The sequence below is a fragment of the Carassius auratus genome, unplaced genomic scaffold, assembly GCF_003368295.1.
Source record: "Carassius auratus strain Wakin unplaced genomic scaffold, ASM336829v1 scaf_tig00216558, whole genome shotgun sequence".
NCBI classification, from domain to species: Eukaryota; Metazoa; Chordata; class Actinopteri; order Cypriniformes; family Cyprinidae; genus Carassius; species Carassius auratus.
Window position 1 is genome coordinate 8,372 of NW_020528631.1, and position 22,998 is coordinate 31,369.

Consider the following 22,998-nt stretch of genomic DNA (forward strand, 5'->3'; position numbering starts at 1 on the left):
TGCTCCTGGGCAGACCGGAGGCCCGGGTAAATTCAGTTTGAACACGGCACATTGTCTAAACATATCGGCCTGCCAATTAGTCACCCCGAGCCCTGATAAGAGCCGTCTTGTATTATTGAATCAACAATAGGGCGGCTCTGCCGGCAGGAAGATAACACACGCTTATTTCTCTTTAAGTCTCGGCAGAAGAAAGGCTCTGTCCACATCCACCTCATATAACTGCCTCAATTACCATAAAAACCACTGCCGTGCCCAACCTCACACATGCCTCTGCTGCTGTGAAGGAGCCCAGCGTACGTGTGAGTGTGTGTGTGGAGGGAGAGGGCCATAAGATAGTGCTGTGTTTCCAATTATGAATTTCAACATTTCAATCATTTGGATGACATTCCATCAGCACTCACCACCCCCCTAAAATTTCAGGGTCATTTATACTGGAGATCCTGGATGAAAGATTGGTCATATTAAAATAGTGCTCAGGTCTGAACAGCCATGGCTCGATAACCAATAATAGCTTTACACAAGTGACACCGTTCGACTCCCAAACGTCTTTTCCATTGCTCCAGTTGAGTTTTTCCCCTCACAAAGCAAGCACAAACATGTCAATTGTGACCTAGACATCAACCCCCCTGCGCACCTCTCAGCCATTTGAAGTGGGAAATCCAATGGTGATCCAATCAGAAGTGATTCCAATATCGGCAGTCAGCAATATTCCTCCACCCCAAAATGATCGCCGTTCATCACTTTGTCTATTAAGTCAGTCAAGCATTTGGCAGGTTAGCAACAAAGCCCAGAAAGAGACGCAGCCAGCCATGACTAGATTTTCTGCCGAAATATTGTGAAAAATATGTCCGCATCAGTCATTGCCCACTCACTAGCTTCGGCCCACTGCAGTCACATGACCAGGGCACCTGCAGTTCGCTTCTCTCTCGTTCTCAATTTAAGTATTGTTGAGAATGTACAGGGCATGACACAATAATTACATTAAGTAGATATCTTAGTAATTCTCTCCGGATTTTCTGCAGACAATATGCGAGGCTCCCCCTCTAATATCATTTTATTTTCTCGGTGCATTTCCTTTTTCTCTAGTTCTGGATCTGCCTGTGTGTAGGGAGAGGCAGCCATGCACTGGACACATTTCATTAGGATCACCCACTCCTGCTCCTCTTTTAATATTTGAAGGCTCATTTGTTAAGTGGGAATGGTCTTTTCTCCTTGTCTTTTTCCCCCCTTTTTGTGGGCTTTGGAAATATAATTTTCAATTTTTAATTTGATTCATTTAGATTAAAATCATTAATCAGGACCGAAAGTGAGTTAATTTTCAGGAAAATAAATGAGCTTGTTCGGGTAGCTCTTTATTAAGTGAGAGGTGTGTGCAGAGGGGTGGGCGGTGATGGAGGAGGGTCTCCATCAGGTACTATAGGATCTACTATTGGCCTAAAATGAATGAGTGAGAGAGATACGGCACATCGGTGGGCTTATCCTGTGATTTTGTGCATTTACATCAGATTTTGCGTCTAAAGCAAGATACTTTGTTTGAATTTTGCATACACAATTATAGTACATAAACCCTTGTGTCACTTGGTTATGTTGTAAAGGTCTTTGGGATATTCATATTAAAACCAGTAAAGTCCTAATTTATATAATATTTTATAGAAATATAATTTTATTTAAATATAAGGACCATAAAAAAACAAAAGGCAGCTGAAATGGCATGTCGTGGGGGAAAAAATACCAATCATAATTGGTCATATTATAAGCATAATTAAGTAAAAATACAGTTATTTGTTACGGTTATTCGGTTTTTTTTTTCAGGAGCAAGTATATTGGTAAACTTTTAGGTGGTTTTTACCCTATTTTGTGCAATATACTAAAATGTATAAATATATACTGTATAGTATTTATTAACACTATGTACTATTATATAAATAATAATAACAATTATAATTATTATTTATGTATTTCTGTACATTTTGGTGTCTATTAAAAAGAATAAGCTGTGGCAAACAAAAATAGATAACTCTTTTAGGACTTGCGCAGCTTCAGCGAAAATGATCTTATAAGATTATTTTCTTTTGTAAGATTTTTGGTGTTGTAAGTATAGGTTTGTTTTTCTTTTTTTTTTTTTTTTCAGAATATGGTGTCTTTTTCGGACCACACCGACATCCTCTCCATCACACCAAACCTGACTTGTTTGTCAAGATGGTCACGTCTGTTTATTTGCAGGTGGTCAGCAGATTTTCAAAGGGCACAAATCCTTGTCAAGGGCTAAGCCAAGCACAAGCCGAAATCTTTCACCATCAAAAATTCACAGCATAGTTTCTAAAATTCTAGAATTCAAAGTGTTTAATTCCAGTAGCCAGCCGATCAAAATGCAGAACCCAGACGTCATTCTAAGTTTGTTTGCTTTTTGGCTTTTCTGTTTGGGAATTTGAAAATTTCAAAGCTCAAGACAAATGCTGTCAATATTTGCTCCTCAGTGTAATTACGTTATGGAGGAACTCAAGGGGAGGCGATTGTGCCAAGGGAGCGGGGGAGAATTTAACAGGCTTAAACATCAGAAAATCAAATAGAAATCCACATTTTATGCATGAATGGCACCACAGAGTGCACTTGTCCCATGGCTTAGCAGCCAACATTTATACCAGCAAAGAAAATAAATTCACATTGGATTAAGAAGAAGATTTAGATGACAGTGTGTGTCTACCCCCTCTTTCCTCTTCCTTCGCTCTCTCTCGCATGGTCCCAGTGAAGATTTAATAATTCATTCCTGTAGATCTCAGGGGATCTTGCAACCAGCGCTCCTGTTGCTCACCCATGTTCATTTGTCCGAGGCCCATTTGTATTTAATGTGTGAACTCCGTAGCAATTGGGATTCACTCTTTTTCTCAGAATGGGGTGTCCTGCTTGCTGGGCTGGCCTCAGCACTTGGGACACACTTTGTTTTGCCCTTTGCCATAGGTCACACTTATGTCCACATAAAAGCTCATAGCATTTATGGAATAGACTGGATGATTTAGGCTTCGGTGAACTAGGAAATCTGACTGGAAGCTCTCATTGACTAAATAACTTGTTCCCCATTGGATTTAGTTAAAGTGAACCAGCAAGAATATGTGAACAATGGTGGGTTGTAATGTTTTTAGACCTTGCTTCTAGAATATCTACCTTACGATACAGAAATAGTTAAGGTGAACATCTAATGGAGTTTGGCAGCTCAGTAGACTGGTACTTTTACCCCTGGTTCATTTCTGTCAGCACCTAATGATTGTTAAATGTGCTTTCTTAAAGAGGAAGAGCACTAGGGTCCAAAATTAACACCCACCAAGAGCCAAATGTGAGTACAAATTGGCTTTGGCAAGTAAATAGTACGCAGTTGCCATTGGACGATATCTCAAACTTAGTACATGGTGTAAATTAAGTTGTTAGAATTGATGGACTGAATTTTGCTGATGTAAGTGAGCTTTAGAAAATATCCGATGCAGCTTCCACATCTAGTATCGACATCTACTTCATAAGTTTATATTTTGTCTTTATTTTGTCTTAATTTGTAAAGACATGTTAATTGAATAAAAACAGTTTTAACTGTATTAAGTAGCCAAAAGTTATTTATTTGATGATTGATTGATTGACTGATTGACTGATTGACTGATTGATTGATTGATTGATTGATTGATTGATTGAACTAACTTGATCCACACTGTTTGACATAATATGCAAAGAAAAACATTTTTTAATAATCATAGATGTAGAATACTGTTTTATGTCAAGTAAGGGATATTTATAGGCTGTAATTTCATCAGTTTGCTTTTTATTGTCATATGCGAATTTTATTTGGCACCCTGATGAGCACTAATGCTGCTATTGATGAATATCAGTAATTCATAATTTAACACATCACAGTTTCCTGCCCGTATTTTTAAACGAGCACTATAATGTCAAAAAAGGTAGAGGATTGGGTGATTACAACACACTACAATGCATTAGTAAATAAATTAGATCAACATTCTGTCCTCCTTATGTTTGGTTTTGGTCAGTGTCTCATTTTCCCTCTAGACATACTGTTGATTTAAGATCTATTCTGGTAGCCAGAGTTAGCTGGTTAAGTGCTTGATCCTATATATATTCATCAGAGAGAAATCTATACTCTTGTGATGCATAGCACCTATAAAAAGAAACTGAACTATCAGCACACGTTTGACGTTCCTGTGAACACTTAAGCCTTTGTTGAGTGGAAGTGGTGTAGTGTTTATGCATGTCAGCTGTGAGAAATCTGGCTGCTGTATACACTCTCCAGTGCCCCATCAGCCTTGGCCGAAACAACAGTCTCCTCGCCTCTTTAGTGTGTCTGCACGCATGTCGTTGACTACTAAACAAGAATAGGTGTAATATAATGATGTGAGTTCAAGGCATCAGAATTCTCTGGCCATGTCTGATTAATTAGTCCTTTTTAAAAGTAGCACACGTTGCTGCCAGGTTGATTGTTTCTCTCACACTTCCCCATAAATTTGTGCAGACGCCTTGCAGGATTCCACGGCACCTATGAAATTCAAAACAAGCCTTGTAAGAAGTTTACGGTCATCTGTGGCTCCTAATAAAAACGTGGGGGGAGGTGTGGAGAGATAGGATAATTTAAAACAAGGGGAAAGCGATTCCACCATGAAGCAACTAGTCTATTTGTCATCTTAATTAAAACAGTAAAATCTTGTAATCTACTGGGGATTTACAACAGTGTGAAAAGAATTCTCCTATTTTATCCTTTTTCTTTTCTTTTTACAATTCCTCTTGTTCTGTCAGCCTTTATGAAATGTGAGGCATTCGCTGGGAATTTTTTTTCAGGACACCTCATGTCCTACTTAGTGCTAATGAATGAATCAAATAAGATGGTACATTTCAGAACATATAAATAATATCATTTGTGAGCTTTGAGCTGTTAATAGCAGAAGAACATTTAAAAAGAAAAGAGAGAAAAGTGAAGTGAAATTATAGCCAAATGCATTATTGTGCATTATTTAAAGGAACCTATTATTTAAAGGGACAGTTCACTTATAAGACACCTCATGTCCTACTTAGTGCTAATGAATGAATCAAATAAGATGGTACATTTCAGAACATATAAATAATATCATTTGTGAGCTTTGAGCTGTTAATAGCAGAAGAACATTTAAAAAGAAAAGAGAGAAAAGTGAAGTGAAATTATAGCCAAATGCATTATTGTGCATTATTTAAAGGAACCTATTATTTAAAGGGACAGTTCACTTATAAATTAGAGTTACAATTCTGTCATTATTTTTTCACTTTCATACCATCTTTATTTTTCAGTGGAACACAAAATAAAACATTTTTGAGAACGTTCATTTTTGGTACAGTGAGAGTGGATGGGGACTGGGGCAGTCAACTCCCCAAAAAATTCTTAAAATTCTCCTAAATTCTTTTGATATAGACCTCCTAAGACATATGATAACTTTATGTGAGGAAATTATGGAAAAGTGACTAAAAAACCTATTACTGAAAAAAAAAAAAGGAAATTCTGCCTTGATGCTGTAATCACCATTCACTTTCATTTTGTGGAAAAGAGCAGCTTGGGCAATCTGCTATAAATATCTCCTTTTGTTTTCCACGGAAGAAAACAAAATACAGATATAGATTTTAGATTGGGTGAATAAATTTTAGAAGGGTGAGTTAATTTTTATGGACTGTCTCTTTAATGAAGTCTTTTTATTCTCCTTTTTAAGCAAACTAATTGTACTCACATACACTGTATGGTAAGATATATTTGTTCTGTTTTGAGAGTATAACATAATTTTGCAGTGTGCATGTTATATATCGAGATCATTCCTCATGAGCTCATAGAAACGCCATCAAACAAACAATCGGCAGCTCTTTGTATCTGCGTCTGTGAAACCCGACCCAGCGGCGCACCATGTGCAGCCAGGCGCCTGCTTGCTTTACAGTCATGTGGCGAAAGAAGGTCTATCAGCAGTGAGATGTATCCCGATGGTGTGAAGCCACATTCGCCATTTGTGGAGGGTAACAATCGCCCCTGGGTCGGCATCCCATAGCCGCTTCTTAATCTTAACCATATAAGAGAAGCCACAGAGCTGGCTGCAAATCAGTTACAAAGGGTAACTTATTCCAATGCTGTTTGTTTTGGAGCGTGTAAATCCTTGAAAAATCCTCCTTCAACAGTGAGGGAGGCTTTCCTAATAATATCGCACCGTAGAGGGTGTCTTTCAGGGTTGTGCTGCATTAATTCCTCATCTATTTCCAGCGCATTGCAGGCCTATGAAGGTGCAGGTCGGACTCAAAACTTTATACACAGTTGCGCATCAGTTTGATGTAATGCAGTGTTTGTTCTAGATCCAGGAAAATCAACTAATAATAAATAATCAAATAAAAATAAAAATCATCAGGCTAATAAAAGAGCTATATATCTGACCCAGATTAACTTAGATGCAGGTTTCGTGATGTACAAAGATGTAAGATACCGCACGGACTTCAGGTGATGCTATTACTGTACAAGCATGAGTGTAACAGTGAATTAGCCCAATAAACCCTGCAGTCCAGGCACCCGGGCAGGAGCAGGATCTGGTTTCTGGAGGGGTGGTGGTCTTATTCATATGAGAGGCTGTCAACATGTGAGCATCGTGTGTAGTTGCATATTTGGGGTGCTGGCATCAAGGAGGTTATGCTAACAATGTGACATCTTTGTAAGACCATCATTCTCATGTAAAATGAAGCCTGTGGGACACGTGTTCCTTCATGGAAATGTGAGAAAACAGGGTCATGGATCTGCTTTTATCCTGGAGTACAATGTAACATAATCAACAACAAGCCAGGGTCAAAGTTAATTAGCACTCGTTATCACTCCGTCCCAAAATACGCCTGCATGTTGTGCAGTCATAGTGAAACACTGATCTATAGCAGGAAATATTACGACTGTGGTGACTATTTAGTAGGAATGGATAGTTTATTTAGAAAGGCATTAATAATAATAGAATTAAGTAGTATTTTTAATGAGCATAACTGACTAGTTGGTCAATGAAACCTATTTGACTGTGAATATTATGAATGAAAATCTGCACATTGTGATTTCAAGTTTGTGTCACGGTTATGTTTTATCTCCACTTATTGTACACATTCAAGATCTGTACTTGTCAAGAGTAATTTAAAAAAAGATACAGGATATAATATATATGATGCGTAACATTATTCTGTTTATTTTATTTTATATTTCTATTTATTTATTTATTACATTATTTTTTGTCTAGTTTATTTTACATCAAGGTTGTATTATTATATTATAATATATTATATTATTAATAATGTAGGCTAATATTGGGTTTGGGGGATCAAAGTTACATTTTAAGTGCCCATTAAAAATCCCATTTTGATTGATTACTAATCTAAATATTGGGGAGAAAACCCTTGTGTTTTATTTATACAAAAAAAAAAAAAATATATATATATATATCACATTTAGTTATATAATAATGGTAAAACCCATAAGCAGCACTTCAAAATTTCAGTCAGTGCCCTTCAATATGAGAAAGGTGCATCTCATTGTTAAATTATTCAGAGAGTGTCAGGTACTGAAAGCCCAGTGGAGGTTGGCGATTGAGCGCCATTCAGATAAACGAGAATTCCAGTGTTTTAATTGTGAAACGAGGGCCAGCCCACTGGGCCTTCATGTCCATTCCATTCCTCTCCAGCATGCAACATGAAACGGGTCCTGGGCCACCTTTAAGTGGTTTCCACGGAAACCGCCCACCCCCTTGAGAGGTTTGCATAATTAAATTAAGGCTCTTTTGTATGCCAATTAATTAAAAGCAGGGACAGGTGTTTAAAGCTCTGCACTTATCAGAATCTTGTGTCGCAATGGATGGATTCAGAATGTTTTCACAACCATCGCGCCTCAATAAATTACTCACCCATCACATTTTATTTGCACTCTTTGTGAAGAAAATATCGATGGGAGCTTTGACTGATGAAGGAGAATGGGACGCCTTTAAAGACAGTGATGTGCTTCACACAAGTACTTGAGTACTTGAACGCCTCTGCACTCTTGAGTGTTAACGTCTCCTGTAATTGTTGTCACCAACACTTTTGTGCGTTAACGCAACACACGTCTCTCTGCTGTTTACCTGTTATTTTTCTGTGAGCTGAGTGCTCTAAAGATGCACACGCGCTACAAGCAGGAGATGGGCAGGTGCGTGTCTGGATGTCACATGGAGAGAGCGACTGTGCCCCTGTCTGTCAGCAGCTGGTCATCTCCTGTCCACATCCCTGAAATGGCCACTGACAGCTGCCGTGCCGTTTATGGCGGGCTCCCAGTAGCCCGCTCCCCTCACAGTGCTTTTAAAGTGACAGTGCAGGTTATCTGACTGCTTTACTGAAGACGTCATGTTCATTCTAGAATGATGTGTGATAAGTAAATGTTGTTGTTTTTTCTTGTCTCCTCTTTTTCATCAGGCGTTCGACTGGACCGTGTACGTGGTGGAAGACAGAAGTACAAACGCCGGATAGATGCAGAAAACAGCCCCTATTTGAACCCTCAACTGTCTCTGCCACCAAAAAAGCCATGTAAGAACATTGTATTCATTTAATTTGTGTGTGTGTGTGTGTGCGTGTGTGTGTGTGTCAAACCTGGAAAAGAGATCAAACACAGAATCGTATCTCTTATATCTCAATGTCACCATAAAGTAACCTGCCTTCTTTTCAATGCATCAGGAAACTGGACACGAAAAAAGAAAGATAGAGATGTAGTATATGACAGAGCCAATCGACAAAGATGTTTGTGTGTGTGTGTGTGTGTGTGTTAGGGGAGGGCGAGCGAACGCAAGAGGGAGAGGGAGGTCTAATCCGGATTAAATCCAATCTGGCAAAGACATCAAACCCACAATACCGGAGCTTCCGCGCTGTCAGACTGCTCTGCAAAGAGACAGCACGGCAGCGCTTAACAGATTTGTCCCTAAAGCCTTTTTACTTAATGGTAGCATATTCTCCTGGAATACAATATGCTTTTATGCATGATAGCAGTGGAAATAATCATAATTATTACAGTGGTAGAAATCATTTTAGGAATACAGCGCTCTGAATAACCTTCTGCCTAATACTGATCGCTCCTTCCAGGTTCAGCCTTATTTCCAGCCACCCAAAGCAACTTATTTTAAAGCTTATTCTCTATGTATAATTCCCACTTTTAATAGTTCATTTTTTCTTTGCTATTGTATTCTAGCAAGATGGCGACTTGGGGAGAGAGAGATAAATATAGTATATATATATATATATAGTGTTCCTGTGGCTCAGTGGTAGAGCTTTGTGTTAGAATGGCAAAAAGGTTGTGGGTTTGATTCCCAGGGAACACATGTCAGAAAAATTTTGGCCTGAATGCACTGTAAATCGCTTTGGATAAAAGCGTCTGCTAAATGTATTCATTTAATTTAATATTTTCTAACATAAATCCCCACTGATCTCTTTTTATGAGCTTGGTAATCCAGAATACACCTTTGCATGGGCATACAGACAGATGTTTAGGTTTTGTAGAGGGTTTTCATATTTTAGTCCAGTGTCCTATTAATAGAGGCTTTCATCAGTCTGTCTCTGAGCTCTCTGTATCTTTTCTCACATTCCTTTCTATCTCATCCTCTCGTAAGAGAAGTAACCATGGTCCCAGCCTACCTGATTGATTATTTGCACATAACAAAGGCATGGGATTTGGAAATTGGGTCGCATTGATTCTAATTAGGGAAACATTAAATAAGATTTACCTAGAGATAGCACTTACAGACTCCCCCACTCCCTGGAGTAGCAGGGCTGGGCTGATTCATCCATTTCTTCCCCTCTTTCAACACAAACACACACACACACACACACACACACCTCAGAAGTTAATGCTTTTTCATTTAGTGACCCGTTTTGTCCATGGACCTCAAACACAGATATGCTGGGCTCAAAATGATTCATCTGGGTCTTGCAAACACACAGACACGCACACAGAGATTGCAGTTTTGTATTTAGGTTCTGTCTGTCTATCGTATTGCATTGACATAGATGATTAAACAGCAAATGAATTCATTTAACTGTAAGGCTGTTGCGAGTTATCTGTTCCAATTTCCCTCACCAATCCAATCCAATCTGAAATGTGTATCCTGTCTCTGATTAGATAGACACTAATCTTTATATGCACAATTCACAGCATACTCCAAAATGAGAATCATAGATGTGAATTAAAAAAGCAGCAGTGGTTTTCAACTGGTTAATATGTGTTTTTTTTTTTTTTTTTGATACATTTTAAATTGTATTGTTCACCAGCCATTCAAACTCCATTATTTTGGTTTAATTTCATCTGGCCAATTTAAAATTCACCTATTGCTAAACAAAATAATAATAATAATAAATAAATAAATAAATGAATAATTAAATCAGAAGTTCTTAATATTAAAATATATAGTTAATGTTAAAATATAGATTGATGTTGTATGATAAACTATTTTGGAACATTTTGATGTGCAAAGAACATCTGCTCTGAACCAATAAATCTCCTAACAAAAGTAAAAAACAGCAGTCATTCATTCCTATACCTATACCAAAAATGGCATTAGTACCACAAACACCGTCTCTTGGTCCACAGAAAACAACCACATGTTATCTGATTTCATTCTTTGCTAGTGAACCAAACACTATGACCTTGCCTGTATAATCCCAATCTGTTTCTTTGTTCTCCCCTCGGTGTTCAAATACAGTCCCCTTTGGCTGCCTTGCAGATAACAAGATTGTGTCTCACTTGCTGGTGGCGGAGCCTGAGAAGATCTACGCCATGCCTGACCCCACCGTGCCCGACAGCGACATCAAAGCCCTGACCACGCTCTGCGACCTGGCAGACAGGGAACTGGTGGTCAACATTGGCTGGGCCAAGCATATCCCAGGTAGGACATGACCAGAGATGATAAAAAATATACACAACCACAGACAAACTCTCAGTGTGAACCATGGATTGGATGGTCTGGTCAGAACACATTCAGTCCAGATGAAAAAGAGCAAACCAGATATTGTATACAGGTTTAAAAAGTCAAATTTGATATAAAATATCTGATGGAAATGTCAGTTTAAACATGAAAATTAATGTCATATATATATATATATATATATATATATATATATATATATATATATATATATATATATATAAGCAACTCCATAAAAAAGTGCAGTCCAGAGGTCTGAAAATGCTACTGTCTGTATGTGTGTGTATGTTTTCATTACAAATGATTATTACAGAAAGTTACAGCTGAAATAAAATATGAAAAATAATTGAAATTTTAGATTTATTTTTTTGTGTTATTGTTTGTTTTCCATTCATTTTTTCCCAGCATGATTTCAAAGTGATTCAAATAGCATCTTGTGCTTTTTTGCAAGTAAATCGAATGATCAGTGTCACAAATCGTTTTTTTACGTTTTTATTTATTTCACTGTATGTATAAATACACTATACATTTACAAGTATTTATTAATATTATTTATTATATTATTTATTTATTTTCTATATATAATCGTTTATAATAATACAAACTTTTTTTTACATTTTGCTTATCCTAAAAGTTAATATTTATTTTCAGGTTTCAATTACATAGAATTTCAGTGTAGTCTCAGACTTCTGTGATTCACTGTATGTGCAAATTCTGAACAAAAACTGTGAAGTGTGTTTGAGTAATTGCTGTTTTCAGCAAGTGCCAAACACTCTCCTGAACTCTAAACAAAGCTGTGCCTTGTCAATCAAGGGCATTTGCCTTCACCCACGCCACCAGTGATCCTTTCTTAGGTCAGCCTTTTTCCTCCCTGTGTGACAGCAGACAAGGATCAATTTGTTTAGTTTTAGCTTAAATCCTTCCTCAGTATAGTGCAATATCCGCAGGAGAGGAGGGGAGGCATTTTCTCCTGCTGTTTCAGCCATCCAGCAGGGTTATTGAATGGATTCTTGACATTAGCCATGAACGATAAAGTCATGACTGACCATGATTGAGACCAGTGCCCCCCCACACCTCTCTCTACCGCTTATTGCCAATCTCCACAAGACAGAATGAGGAGTTTCCAGTAATCTTCTTAACAAAGCAGCTTTTGCATTTAATCTGAGACAGCCCTGGTTACAGAGAGTGGTTGCCCACTTCAGTCCTCATTGTTTGAAAAGAGCTTCCCATAGGTGACTGAATGTGGAGCGAGAAAAATATGAGTTAAAGAGAAAGAAAGCTCTCAAATCTGACAATAGTAAGAGTGGTTAACTTAGAGGAAGAGACATAGAGGTAGTGTCACAGCAGTTTCACATTTATTCATCCACTTTCAGTAAGGAAAAGAAACCCATATTGAAACCTTTTTTTGTTGCACAGGAAGTTGTGTTGTAGTTTGCTTTGTGCTGTAGATATGAATGTCCTAATACTGGCTCCAGGCAATAGTGCCACACAAGCCATTAAATGGGCTTAAAGCTCATCAGAGTGCCAATTTCCTGCCAGGCACGAGATGCAGGATTGGGAAGTTATTTCTGCTGCTCCATGCCAGATTGACCCAGACTTGCCCTGTGGATTTTATGGGATTTTCCCTGTGTGCAGGAAGCTACACCGCTGGAACTTCTGGAATGTGGCACGTTTATGTACATAGTACATGTACATAGTATAGCAGACTACATACTGTAGTGCAGCGGTGTGTGATGCTTTTATTACCTTATATTATACTTTAATAGTTTTGGACCAGCGTTCTTTATTTTGTTATTTTTTGAAAGAAATCAATGCTATAATTCAGCAAGGATGCATTGAATTGATTAAAATTGACAGTAAAACATTTAATGTCACGCACACACACACACACACACACACAAAAATGCTATTTCAAAACAATTCTATTTTTCTGAATGTTCTATTTATTATTAATTCCTGAAAAAAAATTATCAAGGTTTCCACATAAATATTAGGCACCAAATCTGTTTTCAGCACTGTTTTAAACAGCAAATCAACATATTAGAATGATTTCTTTGTATATATATATATATATATATATAAGTTCTCAATATTGCTGTAAAACACATTTCATAATATTACTGGTTTTACTCAAATAAATGCACTTTTGGTTGCATGAAATTCGTCTTTCAATAACATTTTTTACTGTTACTCATAAAACCAGTCACAAGAAAGTGTCCTTGTAAGTAATCAGTGTATTGTGGCACATATTTATAAAAAAAATTCAAAAATACAAGTTGTGGTGTAAAATATTAATTCAATTTCACAATTTACTCATTGTTAACATGTATTGCAAGAAAATAGTAATAATTTTGAACCCTCAGTATTTCATAGCACATTGCATTACACCATATACAAGAGCAACAGAATTTCTTTCCAGACTTTTATTTTTTACGCTATTTTTTTAAGTATCAGGCTGTATATGAACTTCTGCCACTCTGTGTGTATGCATCTGCACATTCATAGCTTTTTTTTTTTTTCTGCACAGTGTTCATGTGTTAGTTCATTTCGTAGGCCATGTCTGCTCAGAAAGCAAACAGAGGAGTCTCAGAGTTCACATTGTATGAACGATTGCTCAGCAGAAGAGAGATGATTGTATGATTAGACCTCGGCAGGGAATTCTGTGTCTGTTTGAAGAGGAAGGATCCCCCTCATCTCCGGAGCAAGTATTCCTGCGGCTTTCATCTCCTCCTGCTCCTCACGCTCCGATTGCCACTGTATCCCAATGAAATATTCCAAAGAAAAGTGTGAGATTCAGTATAAAGTTATCTTCTTACTCAACACATTTTTTTCATTTGAGAGTGATTTTTTTTCCCTTAACCTCTGACAATCAGAAATACCTGTTAACCTCCCCTAACCATTCTGCCACAGATCCATCTGTGCATTTCTCTCTTTTCCAACTAATTTGTCTCTGAAGTTTCTATGGTAAAGTATTTATTTTTTTAATCAAATTGATGAAAGCCTCCATTCTCTAAGAGAGCCCAAACCAATTTATGGCTCATGATACGGCGTCTATGATGCTAACAGACGTAACAAACTGTCAGCCTCTCGCACAGAAGCTAATTTGAAGTCATTAGGTGTGCAGCGTCCGGGCAACAATTTGTTACAGTGGTTAGGAGCGCCACTGACATTTCTGAGCGCCTTCGCTTACGATCTGTCCTATGCGAGGAGCAGGCAAATTGTAAACTAATTTAAACATCACTCAGTATTACTGAAGCTGATGCTGCAGAGAGCTGGTGGATAATGAAGCAGTCTGTGTTTTGCGGAATGGAGTTAAAGACGCCTCGACGGCAGCTCCCTCCGCCGGCGGCGCAGACACGCCGCTCCTTTCTGATTGCTTTTTTAATGTGCCGAGGCTTTGCCCCTTCTCCCTCCTCTGATCATTTACATGCTCATACAGGCTGTGAAAACATTTGATATGGTTTACAAACACACTGCCAGAGAGGATGCCCGACCAAAATCGTCAGTTCCTGTAAGCTTGGCATTATGGGAGATGCAAGGAACTGGAAATGTAATATTAACTCAATACCAGGACAGGAAAAAAGCAGAAAATCACATAATGTGGATTAGAGTGAGAAATCTCATTTGTGAGATTAAAGTATTCAGGCTGTAATTTTATTTGAGCATTTAAGCTGCATGCTAGGAGAGTAAAAGAGCAAACGTTTGTAGCGAAAAAAAGGCAGGAATAAAAAACCTGTGCTTTTATCTGTAAATAGAATTAGTGCACTCATACGAAAACAAATGAATATGTAACGTATTCAGGCTCTTGTTTTATTTTAGCACTTGTAGTGGAAATATTACACTATATATTGAAATTGTTTGTATAGCTGAAAAAGGTGAAAAAAAAAAAAACATGAAGAAAAATATGGGGAAAACTGAATCGAATTGGAGAAAAAACTAAACAAAAAAGGTGTTAGTTTTGAGGCACTCGTTTTATTTAGGAAGAAAAAGAGCAAGGAACAAAAACATCTGTAATTAATTTGAAAAAAGAAAAACCTCTGTAAATAGAATTAGAGTCACCTCATGCTGGCCAGGAGCTATAAAAATAAATGAAAATGTGCTGTCATATGGTTGTGACATGCCTTATCGTAACACAGCAGCGCACAATGGGGGACAGTCTCACTTGACTTGACGAGTGGGCTACAAGAATGGCCAGCGCATGGACCGGCACTGGCTTTTTAGCATGACAGGACCCTCACTATTATAGGCCCTTTATGCCGGCTGAAATTGCTTGGGTTTCTCCCATTCTTGGTCTTATCTCGGGGACTTTCTCTCTTTCTTTATTTCCCTTTCAGTTTTCATTGGCACGTGGATAGGCGCGTGCTAACACAATATGATTGAGCTGTAAAATGGAACCCTGTCGACTCTAATCTCTTTTATGTAGATACAGAGGTACTGCCACACTCCACTTCATTCCTTTGCCTCTACCAACCTCCATCATTTTTTCTCTCTCTCTCGTTCTCTACACCTTCTTGTCCCTCTCTCCCTCAGCCAGGCCTCTCTCTCCCTCCTTCAATTGTCAGGACCAGTGCATTCGTAATAGGTTCAGTAGAAGGAGAGAGTAACGGAAGCCCGACTCCTACTCAAATATCACAGCAAGGTTTCTCAGAGCATAATTATAGACATAAAAGACAATTACGTTGCTCAAAAGACAGACACGCTATGGGATTAGCATATTCGCCCGGAAACCTCATCAGAAAAAAAAAAATATATAAAAGCAGGAGGTGCTTACTCCGTGCAATCTGCAGACGTGATTGAGGTGTCATTGTTATTGGCTGACCTGTGTGTACAGGCTTAGCGGCCTGTTCTTGATACAAACAATAGCAATTAAAGTCACCCTGGCAAAGCGTGCACAACTGCCTCAAGGCTGCAGCCATGAATGCAAGGGGTGTTTTTTTTTCTTTTTTATGCTTTATTTATTTCACTCTCGCCATGTCTCAGTCGTTGGGCAACCAGTGAGATGTCTTAATCAGGAGCTGAGCGGGGGATTTATCTAAAGCATAGGTTTGCTTTCTCCATAAGCCCCTTCCCAGCCCCTAATCTTCAGGATGGAAAAAAAACAATGGAAATAGAGGTCTTACAATCACTCCTGAAGTTGTAGCAAAAAAAAAGCATATTTCTCACCAGTGTTTCCTATTAATATATGTAAGTCTACATTTCAATTCAATTCAATTTTTATAGCACTTTTTATGATACAAACCATTGCAAGGAAACTTTACAGAAAATTAAGTTTCTACAAAATTTTGATGTGCATATGACAGGAATTTTCAGAAAAATTAATATATGTAGTCAACCAGATGATGAACCATATTAACAGCAATTATTATGTGATTGCATAGTAAGTAGCATTATTCGTTAGTTCTGTATGTTGTTTCAGGGTTTGTATATATGAACATGTATAGAATATTATTTATATTATTTATAATAATAAAGCTATTCATCATTAAATAAAGTATTTAAAATAAATATAAGTGATCATAAAAATAAAATGTTACCATGTTTATATATATAGTTATATGACAAAAGTGTAAAGGTACATTTTGCAAAAATATAATAAATTAATAGTAATTAAAAAAAATAATTCTATTTTTTTGGGGGGGGTAGTGTAAAAACATGTATGACACCAGTCATATTGTCTGTCTGATTTTTATTATTTTTATTTTTATTTCCATGAGGGCCAGCCAGATACATCAAAGTCCAAGATAACTTGTTATTGTGGCCATCAAAACAAATAGAAAATCTGATTCAAACGAATTGCTTCAAACTCAGTTTATGTGTGTGTTGTGTAAGAATCATGTGGGTCATTTGCTCATGAATCACTCTAAACTTGTCATGCCTTGTTTGAGTGCAGCCAGTGAAACCACGACGTGTTGATTTGACATCTTTCCACAGTATGTGATCTGCTGCATCACCTATATCATCACATTCAATTCATTCTGCCAGCTCACATCTGCTGTGACACTTTAGACTCGAGAATTCATGTCATTCTCTGCCTTTTTTCTCAGTTTCGTCCCTCCCTCTTTCTCACTCCAGTCTCATTTTGATTTAAAACGTGCTTGCTAGTTTTGTCTCATTAACCCTGCGAAACCCACTGGAAGAAGAGCTAATCATATGTAAACATAATTATCTGCAAACTGGAGTAAGCCCGCTTATTCCTCCTCGCTGATGCTGGCGTGCCTGCCAGTGCATTCCCAGATGTGATTTTTGGGACCATCCACCTCTTCCCTGCCCTGGATGAGAGGAGAAAACCCATTCGTTACACCCCCCACCCCCACCTGATATCCCCACTCCAACCAATCTCTAAATGAGGCCTTGTCTATCACCCCCCTCAGCCTGACACACTGCAAATATTGATTAATAGATGCCCGAAGGTCCTTTTAGCAAATCAAATTTTCACTTTTAGCAGCGGTTTCACTCCTGATACATTCAGCAAAGTGAGACACACTAAATTAAGTCTGACACCCAGAGAAAAGGGCTGTACAGACAGAGCAAAGGACTGGAGAAATGTGTGCCAAAGAGATAGATTTTATATTGGTGTTTTAGCATAGTTCAAAAGTCATGATCACATAAGCGCTCTTCAGTTGCATCTCTCATTATTATTTTGAAGCGATATAAATCAGAAAAATTGGTTATTATAGACAAAACAGGAAGGTAGTTGGTAGAAATTAGTAGTTTTCTTCTAAAGGTTTTGTTTGCGGCATATCTTTAAGGAAAAGTCAGTGTCAGCTCACAGTCTACTTTGAAAATGAGCACAGCACAGAATACTGGATGTGTACATCTTCATACTAATGTGCTCTCTACAATCTGTGACATATTGACTCGGGTGTCTAAATGATGCCTGGCTCTACTTTTACCCCATTACACATGGATTTGTCCTTTCTTTGCATGCCAATATGTGGACTACCCATTTCTTTTTCTATAAGCTGATTTCTCACTGCATCTTTTTGGTGTGTGTTTTTGTTTTGAGTATCTGTTACAAAAAGTCTAATTAGTCTGAGGACAGCGATTTATTGTGAAAAGACATTTATTGTGTAAATCATTTACTATGGTACTTTTGTTGCTTAGGACTGGGGCTAAATTAACACTTTCATTTTCATTTCTGAATAACATTAATTTATTTACAAACCTGTATGTTATTTATTTTTATTTTTTTATTTATTTTTTTTAAAGCAGGAATTTTGGATAATCTTTAAGCAGATTGTTATGTCATAACAACACTATATGCATTTCCTATATGATATATTCCAAGGTAAATGACATCTTTGTGTGAGGAACAGATCATATATAAGTCCCTAGTCACTGATAAACTTCACTGCGACTCTAAAGATAAATGGTTATTATTTTGATATTATATATTTCAAATTCAGAAGGAATTGATTATGTTAAGAGCACATGATATGTCTTCAATGTGATTATTGCTCACCATATTTAAGCATCGATTTCCTCCTTGAAATTAATATAGATGTTCTGATTGTTCTTCCTTTTTGCTAATAGACAATGCAAATGTGAAGTGATTGTCCATCAAACACAATGGGCAGCTTACACCACACCTCGCAAGTAAACACGTTTGTCTCAGCCTGTTGGAAATGCACCTGGCAGAAGTCAGATTTGCATCATGCTTTTTCATGTGAAAACAAATGCGAGTGTGAGTGTAAAGCACTGCACAATGCTCATGTTTATCTGTCCTCTCACGTGTCGGCCATTGTAAAGGACACATTTGCTTTATAAAGGCCGTAAGAGAGCTGAATAGGTGTGACAGTAACCTTCTGGCCTCTCACCAGCTCTGCATTCTTACCAACCCCTCAGCCAGTGGGGGGCGGCCCTGTGTGATTGCCCGTTGAAAAAACAAGGCATTATTGCTCATTTTCCCCTCTTATTAGTTTGATTACATTTGCAAATCAAATCAATCCATCAGGCCGTTTGTAAAGGGCCACGTCCAGCAATCTGAAAGGGCCTCCTAGTAATCTCCATCTAATAAGATGCAAATGTGTCACATCAGTAAGTAGCCAATAAATCACTGCTGCGTCTACGCCAATCATTAACCATCAGAATGAACAGTCAATTTTTAGTATTTTCAATTTGTGATATGCTAGTTGAATATAAAGATAGATGGACGTAATTATACCAACCAAACCCTATTTCAGTCCTCCCATCTCCAACAGCAAATTTGCTGGGAGGTAGAAAAGGCCTGTCATCATATTGTGATTTTTGTTTTTGGTCTAAGGGTTCATACAAAGTTCACAGACTCACAGGCTCGAAATGGCCCTCCCCTGATACCCCACCCTAAAGTATCAGTTCAGGGGGGCATCATCTCTATCAGAGTGTAAGCAGGCTGGAAAATGGGATTGGATATGAGCTGTCGGTTGGCTTTGAGGAATTATAAGCTCACATCTACACCTTTAAACGAGGCTGTGAGTTAAACAGGCAGCTCTCGAAGATGTGCAACATATTGCCTCAGTCCTGTACACGAGTCTAATCACGACGTAAATTATTATTGATGTGGTAGCAAGGCGACTCTGCCTCTGTGTGGTCGTGCCCAGTGTGTTGCTTATGAATAAAGTGATTGGCTATGTTTTAAAGAGAAAAAGTGTCCTCTTCACACAGTGCGACGCAGAGCAGATCAGCAGTGCTTCACAAATGCAGATTTACGGAAATCCTGCAGAAGCATTTAGAAGGACAATAACACACTCATTTTATTTATTTATTTTTAATTGTTTTTCCAAATCTATTAATATGTTCCAAAAATACATGCCAAAATGCACTTCATAAATAAAATGATTTTAACAGACCTCTTTCATGATAAACCCTTTTAATATGTAACAAATGTTTTTTTAAACAATATATATATATATATATATATATATATATATATATATATATATATATATATATATATATATATATATATATATATAATTTTAAATACATTTTATAAGATAACGATAATATATACATTATATATAGATATTATATTTTTTATAAATTTTATAATAAAAAGATAATAGAAGATGTTTATCTACTTTAATATTTAATTGTTATTTGTTTAAAATGTTCAACATATTTGTATTTAGTTTTACAATGATTTGAAATCAATGTAAAACTAAATACAAATAATTTTTTTTTCAGATTTTTCATTTTCTTTATTGTGGTCACTTATTTTTCATTGACCCACATATGTTGATCCTGAATGAGATTTTAGCCAGTTCATATTCAAAGTGATTTGAAAGCAATACTGGTTCAAATACAATCTCACTTCTCTCTCACAGACTCACACATGGATGTCTTAACATCTAAGTGTCCTCCTTCTCCTCCTCATCACCTTATTTCATATTTGAATGTAAATTCACATTTAAATGTCTGCTACCTTCAGGGTGTCCAAAATGTTCTCCTTTCCTTTTTTCCCTTTCTGAATTTTCCTCTCTGCCTCTTTGTTGAAGTCCCTCAGGTAAAGTACAGAGAATCTCCCCTCTCAGAAACTCTTCTGTACTTCTAAGGCCAAAGAGCCATTGTGTCTTGCAAAGTGGCATCAGCATATTCTTTTTGCCTTATTCTTTCCTTCCTGAATATTTTGAACATAAAATGTGGCCCTACTCAAATAAGCCCTTGTGTTTATCATGATCGATGCTTTCATGCATTTCTCTGTTATATTATTCTCTCTGTTCTGAAATAGCTATACTTCAGAGTGCATGCTCTCTTATGTCCATTGCTATATTTTAATTTATTTCTGTGCATATGCATTAAAGGGACAGTTCACACAGAAAACATGTTGGCATTTACTCGCCATCTTGTAGTTCCAAGCCTATATTCTTTTGAGAAATACAAGATATTTTTAAAATAATTTTTTGTCCATAAAATAAAAAAAACTAAATAAACACATCTGGGGGAAAAAATGCAAAATATGGGTGAACTGTTCCTTTAAGTATGTACACTGCCATCCTATATCACATTCTCACCATTCACATGCACATACTGTATACAAATTCCCAATGCCTGACTTCTTCCTCCACATGCATCACTGTGGCCTTATTTCCAATTTATGTAATCAAACCATGGCTAAGAACGCTCATTCACGCCGGCCGCTAAACAGCATTTGGGTTTTTGCTGCAGATTTATAGTTTATCTTTATCTTTTGCTTCATCTGTGGGTAGCTATTACGCCAGCCTGGCCAGCTTATTGTTTGGGCCTGATAGATCTGTGTGCAGTCCATCACTTGGAGCTGTGCGCCCGGAAAGCCATCGGCCTGCCTGATGATGAAATACGAGCTATCAGCCTCAGTAATGGCTGTAAAATTTCATAATTACACGGCTTTTATTACATTGCATAATGACCCTGAAGCAGTATGGAACAATTAATTAAGATTTTCAGCCGTAGCTTCTGCAGAAATTAAAAGGTGCTCATTGCCGTGGAATGGGGTGATGTCTTGTCTCGGAGGCATCAAAGACTCCTTCTCTGCCTGCATGCGTTGTTGACACCAGAGTGTTTGTGGAAATGCATTGCATTCCTCTGCTTCTGTTTGTCTGGCCAGATCATGTTTGCGAGAGACGTTAATCCTCCAGTATGAAATTAATCCATGCAGTCAGGCCTCTATCGGAAAGATCTGGATGTTTTTTTCCCAAATATAATCTCCCTAAGCATATAAATAATATGCTGCAGTAATCGCAGTTATTCCATGTCTCGGAGAAGAATGCATCATCAAAGATTTTTTTCTTGTGTTATTATTATTTTATTCCCGAGACGTCCAGATGAGATAGGGTTTGTCAATACAGCCTGGTAAGGGGTTTTATCGATCAGCATGGGAAAACAAATGAATCGGTATAAGTATTTGCCCCGTACCCCTCCCGTATGTGCACACACATGCTCTCACGCTCCTGTCTATATGCCGTGGCAAACTAAGAGAACGTCTGAAGCTCAGGCTTAAGCCCTCACTTCGTGCATCTCGTGGCCTTTCCTAACACATCCTTTTGTGCTTGATGGAACGGCGGTGATTGCGTTCATCAGAGGGTCCGACTTTCACAGGAGTTAGGGGAGACCTCTAGAGCTCTGTGAAAACTACACTAATACCTCCTGATAGGAATAGGACAAAACTACTATCTTTTCAGCAAACATCGGCATGAAAAACAGGAACTACAGGATGAGCAGAACCGAGCCCCATGAGGAAGGGGACATGTTTGTTTTGTGTTTTTGCCACATAAATAATCTCATTAGTTCAACATGCCTTTTATAAAAACAATAAAATCTCCAAATCCATTTCAATCCCTAGATTCATAATATCACCCTCCACCTGAAATCCTTAAGAGGCACTGGGGAGAAATAAGAAAAAGGTGTCATTAAAATGTAAATATTGATATTTCGTTGCTGGAAATGGCTTTTCGGTGCTGTGGTTAATGTCACTCCATCTGTGGAGCCTCTGCCATTGATGCTTTATTGCAGTCCGGGGAGCTGCCGCCCTTCTCCGCGTCCGCCACCAGGGCACATGTGCTTGTTGCTGCGTCGTTTCCATACGCAATTAAGTGGAAAAGTACAGTCCGAACTGTAATCCATGCTATCTTAACCAGCTGTCTGGGTATATTTAGAATTAATCTCCACCACCAATCGGCCTTAATGCATGCAATTAAGAGTCTGCCAATTGCTAATTAGGTGCATTAGAATCAAGAAGCTGTGCTAACATGATGATTCAGCATCTCCTCCGATCTGGGTGGAGCAAACCCTGCAAGACAACAGCAAACAATCAGATACTTCCCAATTGTATACAGCAAGATGCGAGAGCTCAAATAAAGCTATATTTTTGTTTAGTTGTGTGTTTATTGCACTTTTTTTGAAAGGCAATTTAATTAACCAGAGGTGAACACCAATTTTTTGCAACTGATTTTGCTCTCTTTATATGACAAATTTCCAGGTGATACAGAACATTCGGTGGAAATAAATAAATAAATAAATAAATGTAGGAAGGAGTTATCTCTTAGTAATTGATTGGATTGTGAAAATGAAGTAGACGGGT

At 37.7% G+C, this 22,998-nt stretch overlaps 1 protein-coding gene across 1 annotated transcript in view; it reads left to right on the plus strand.

The window, feature by feature from the left end:
* The first annotated feature begins 8,171 nt into the window (after positions 1 to 8,171).
* The window catches only part of LOC113098418 (estrogen-related receptor gamma-like), a 32,150-nt gene continuing 17,323 nt past the window's right edge, over positions 8,172 to 22,998 (plus strand). The window contains exons 1-3 of the mRNA XM_026263475.1: positions 8,172 to 8,346; positions 8,467 to 8,577; positions 10,761 to 10,922. Coding sequence (XP_026119260.1) covers positions 8,172 to 8,346; positions 8,467 to 8,577; positions 10,761 to 10,922 — 448 coding nt within the window. The remainder of the gene's footprint in view (positions 8,347 to 8,466; positions 8,578 to 10,760; positions 10,923 to 22,998) is intronic.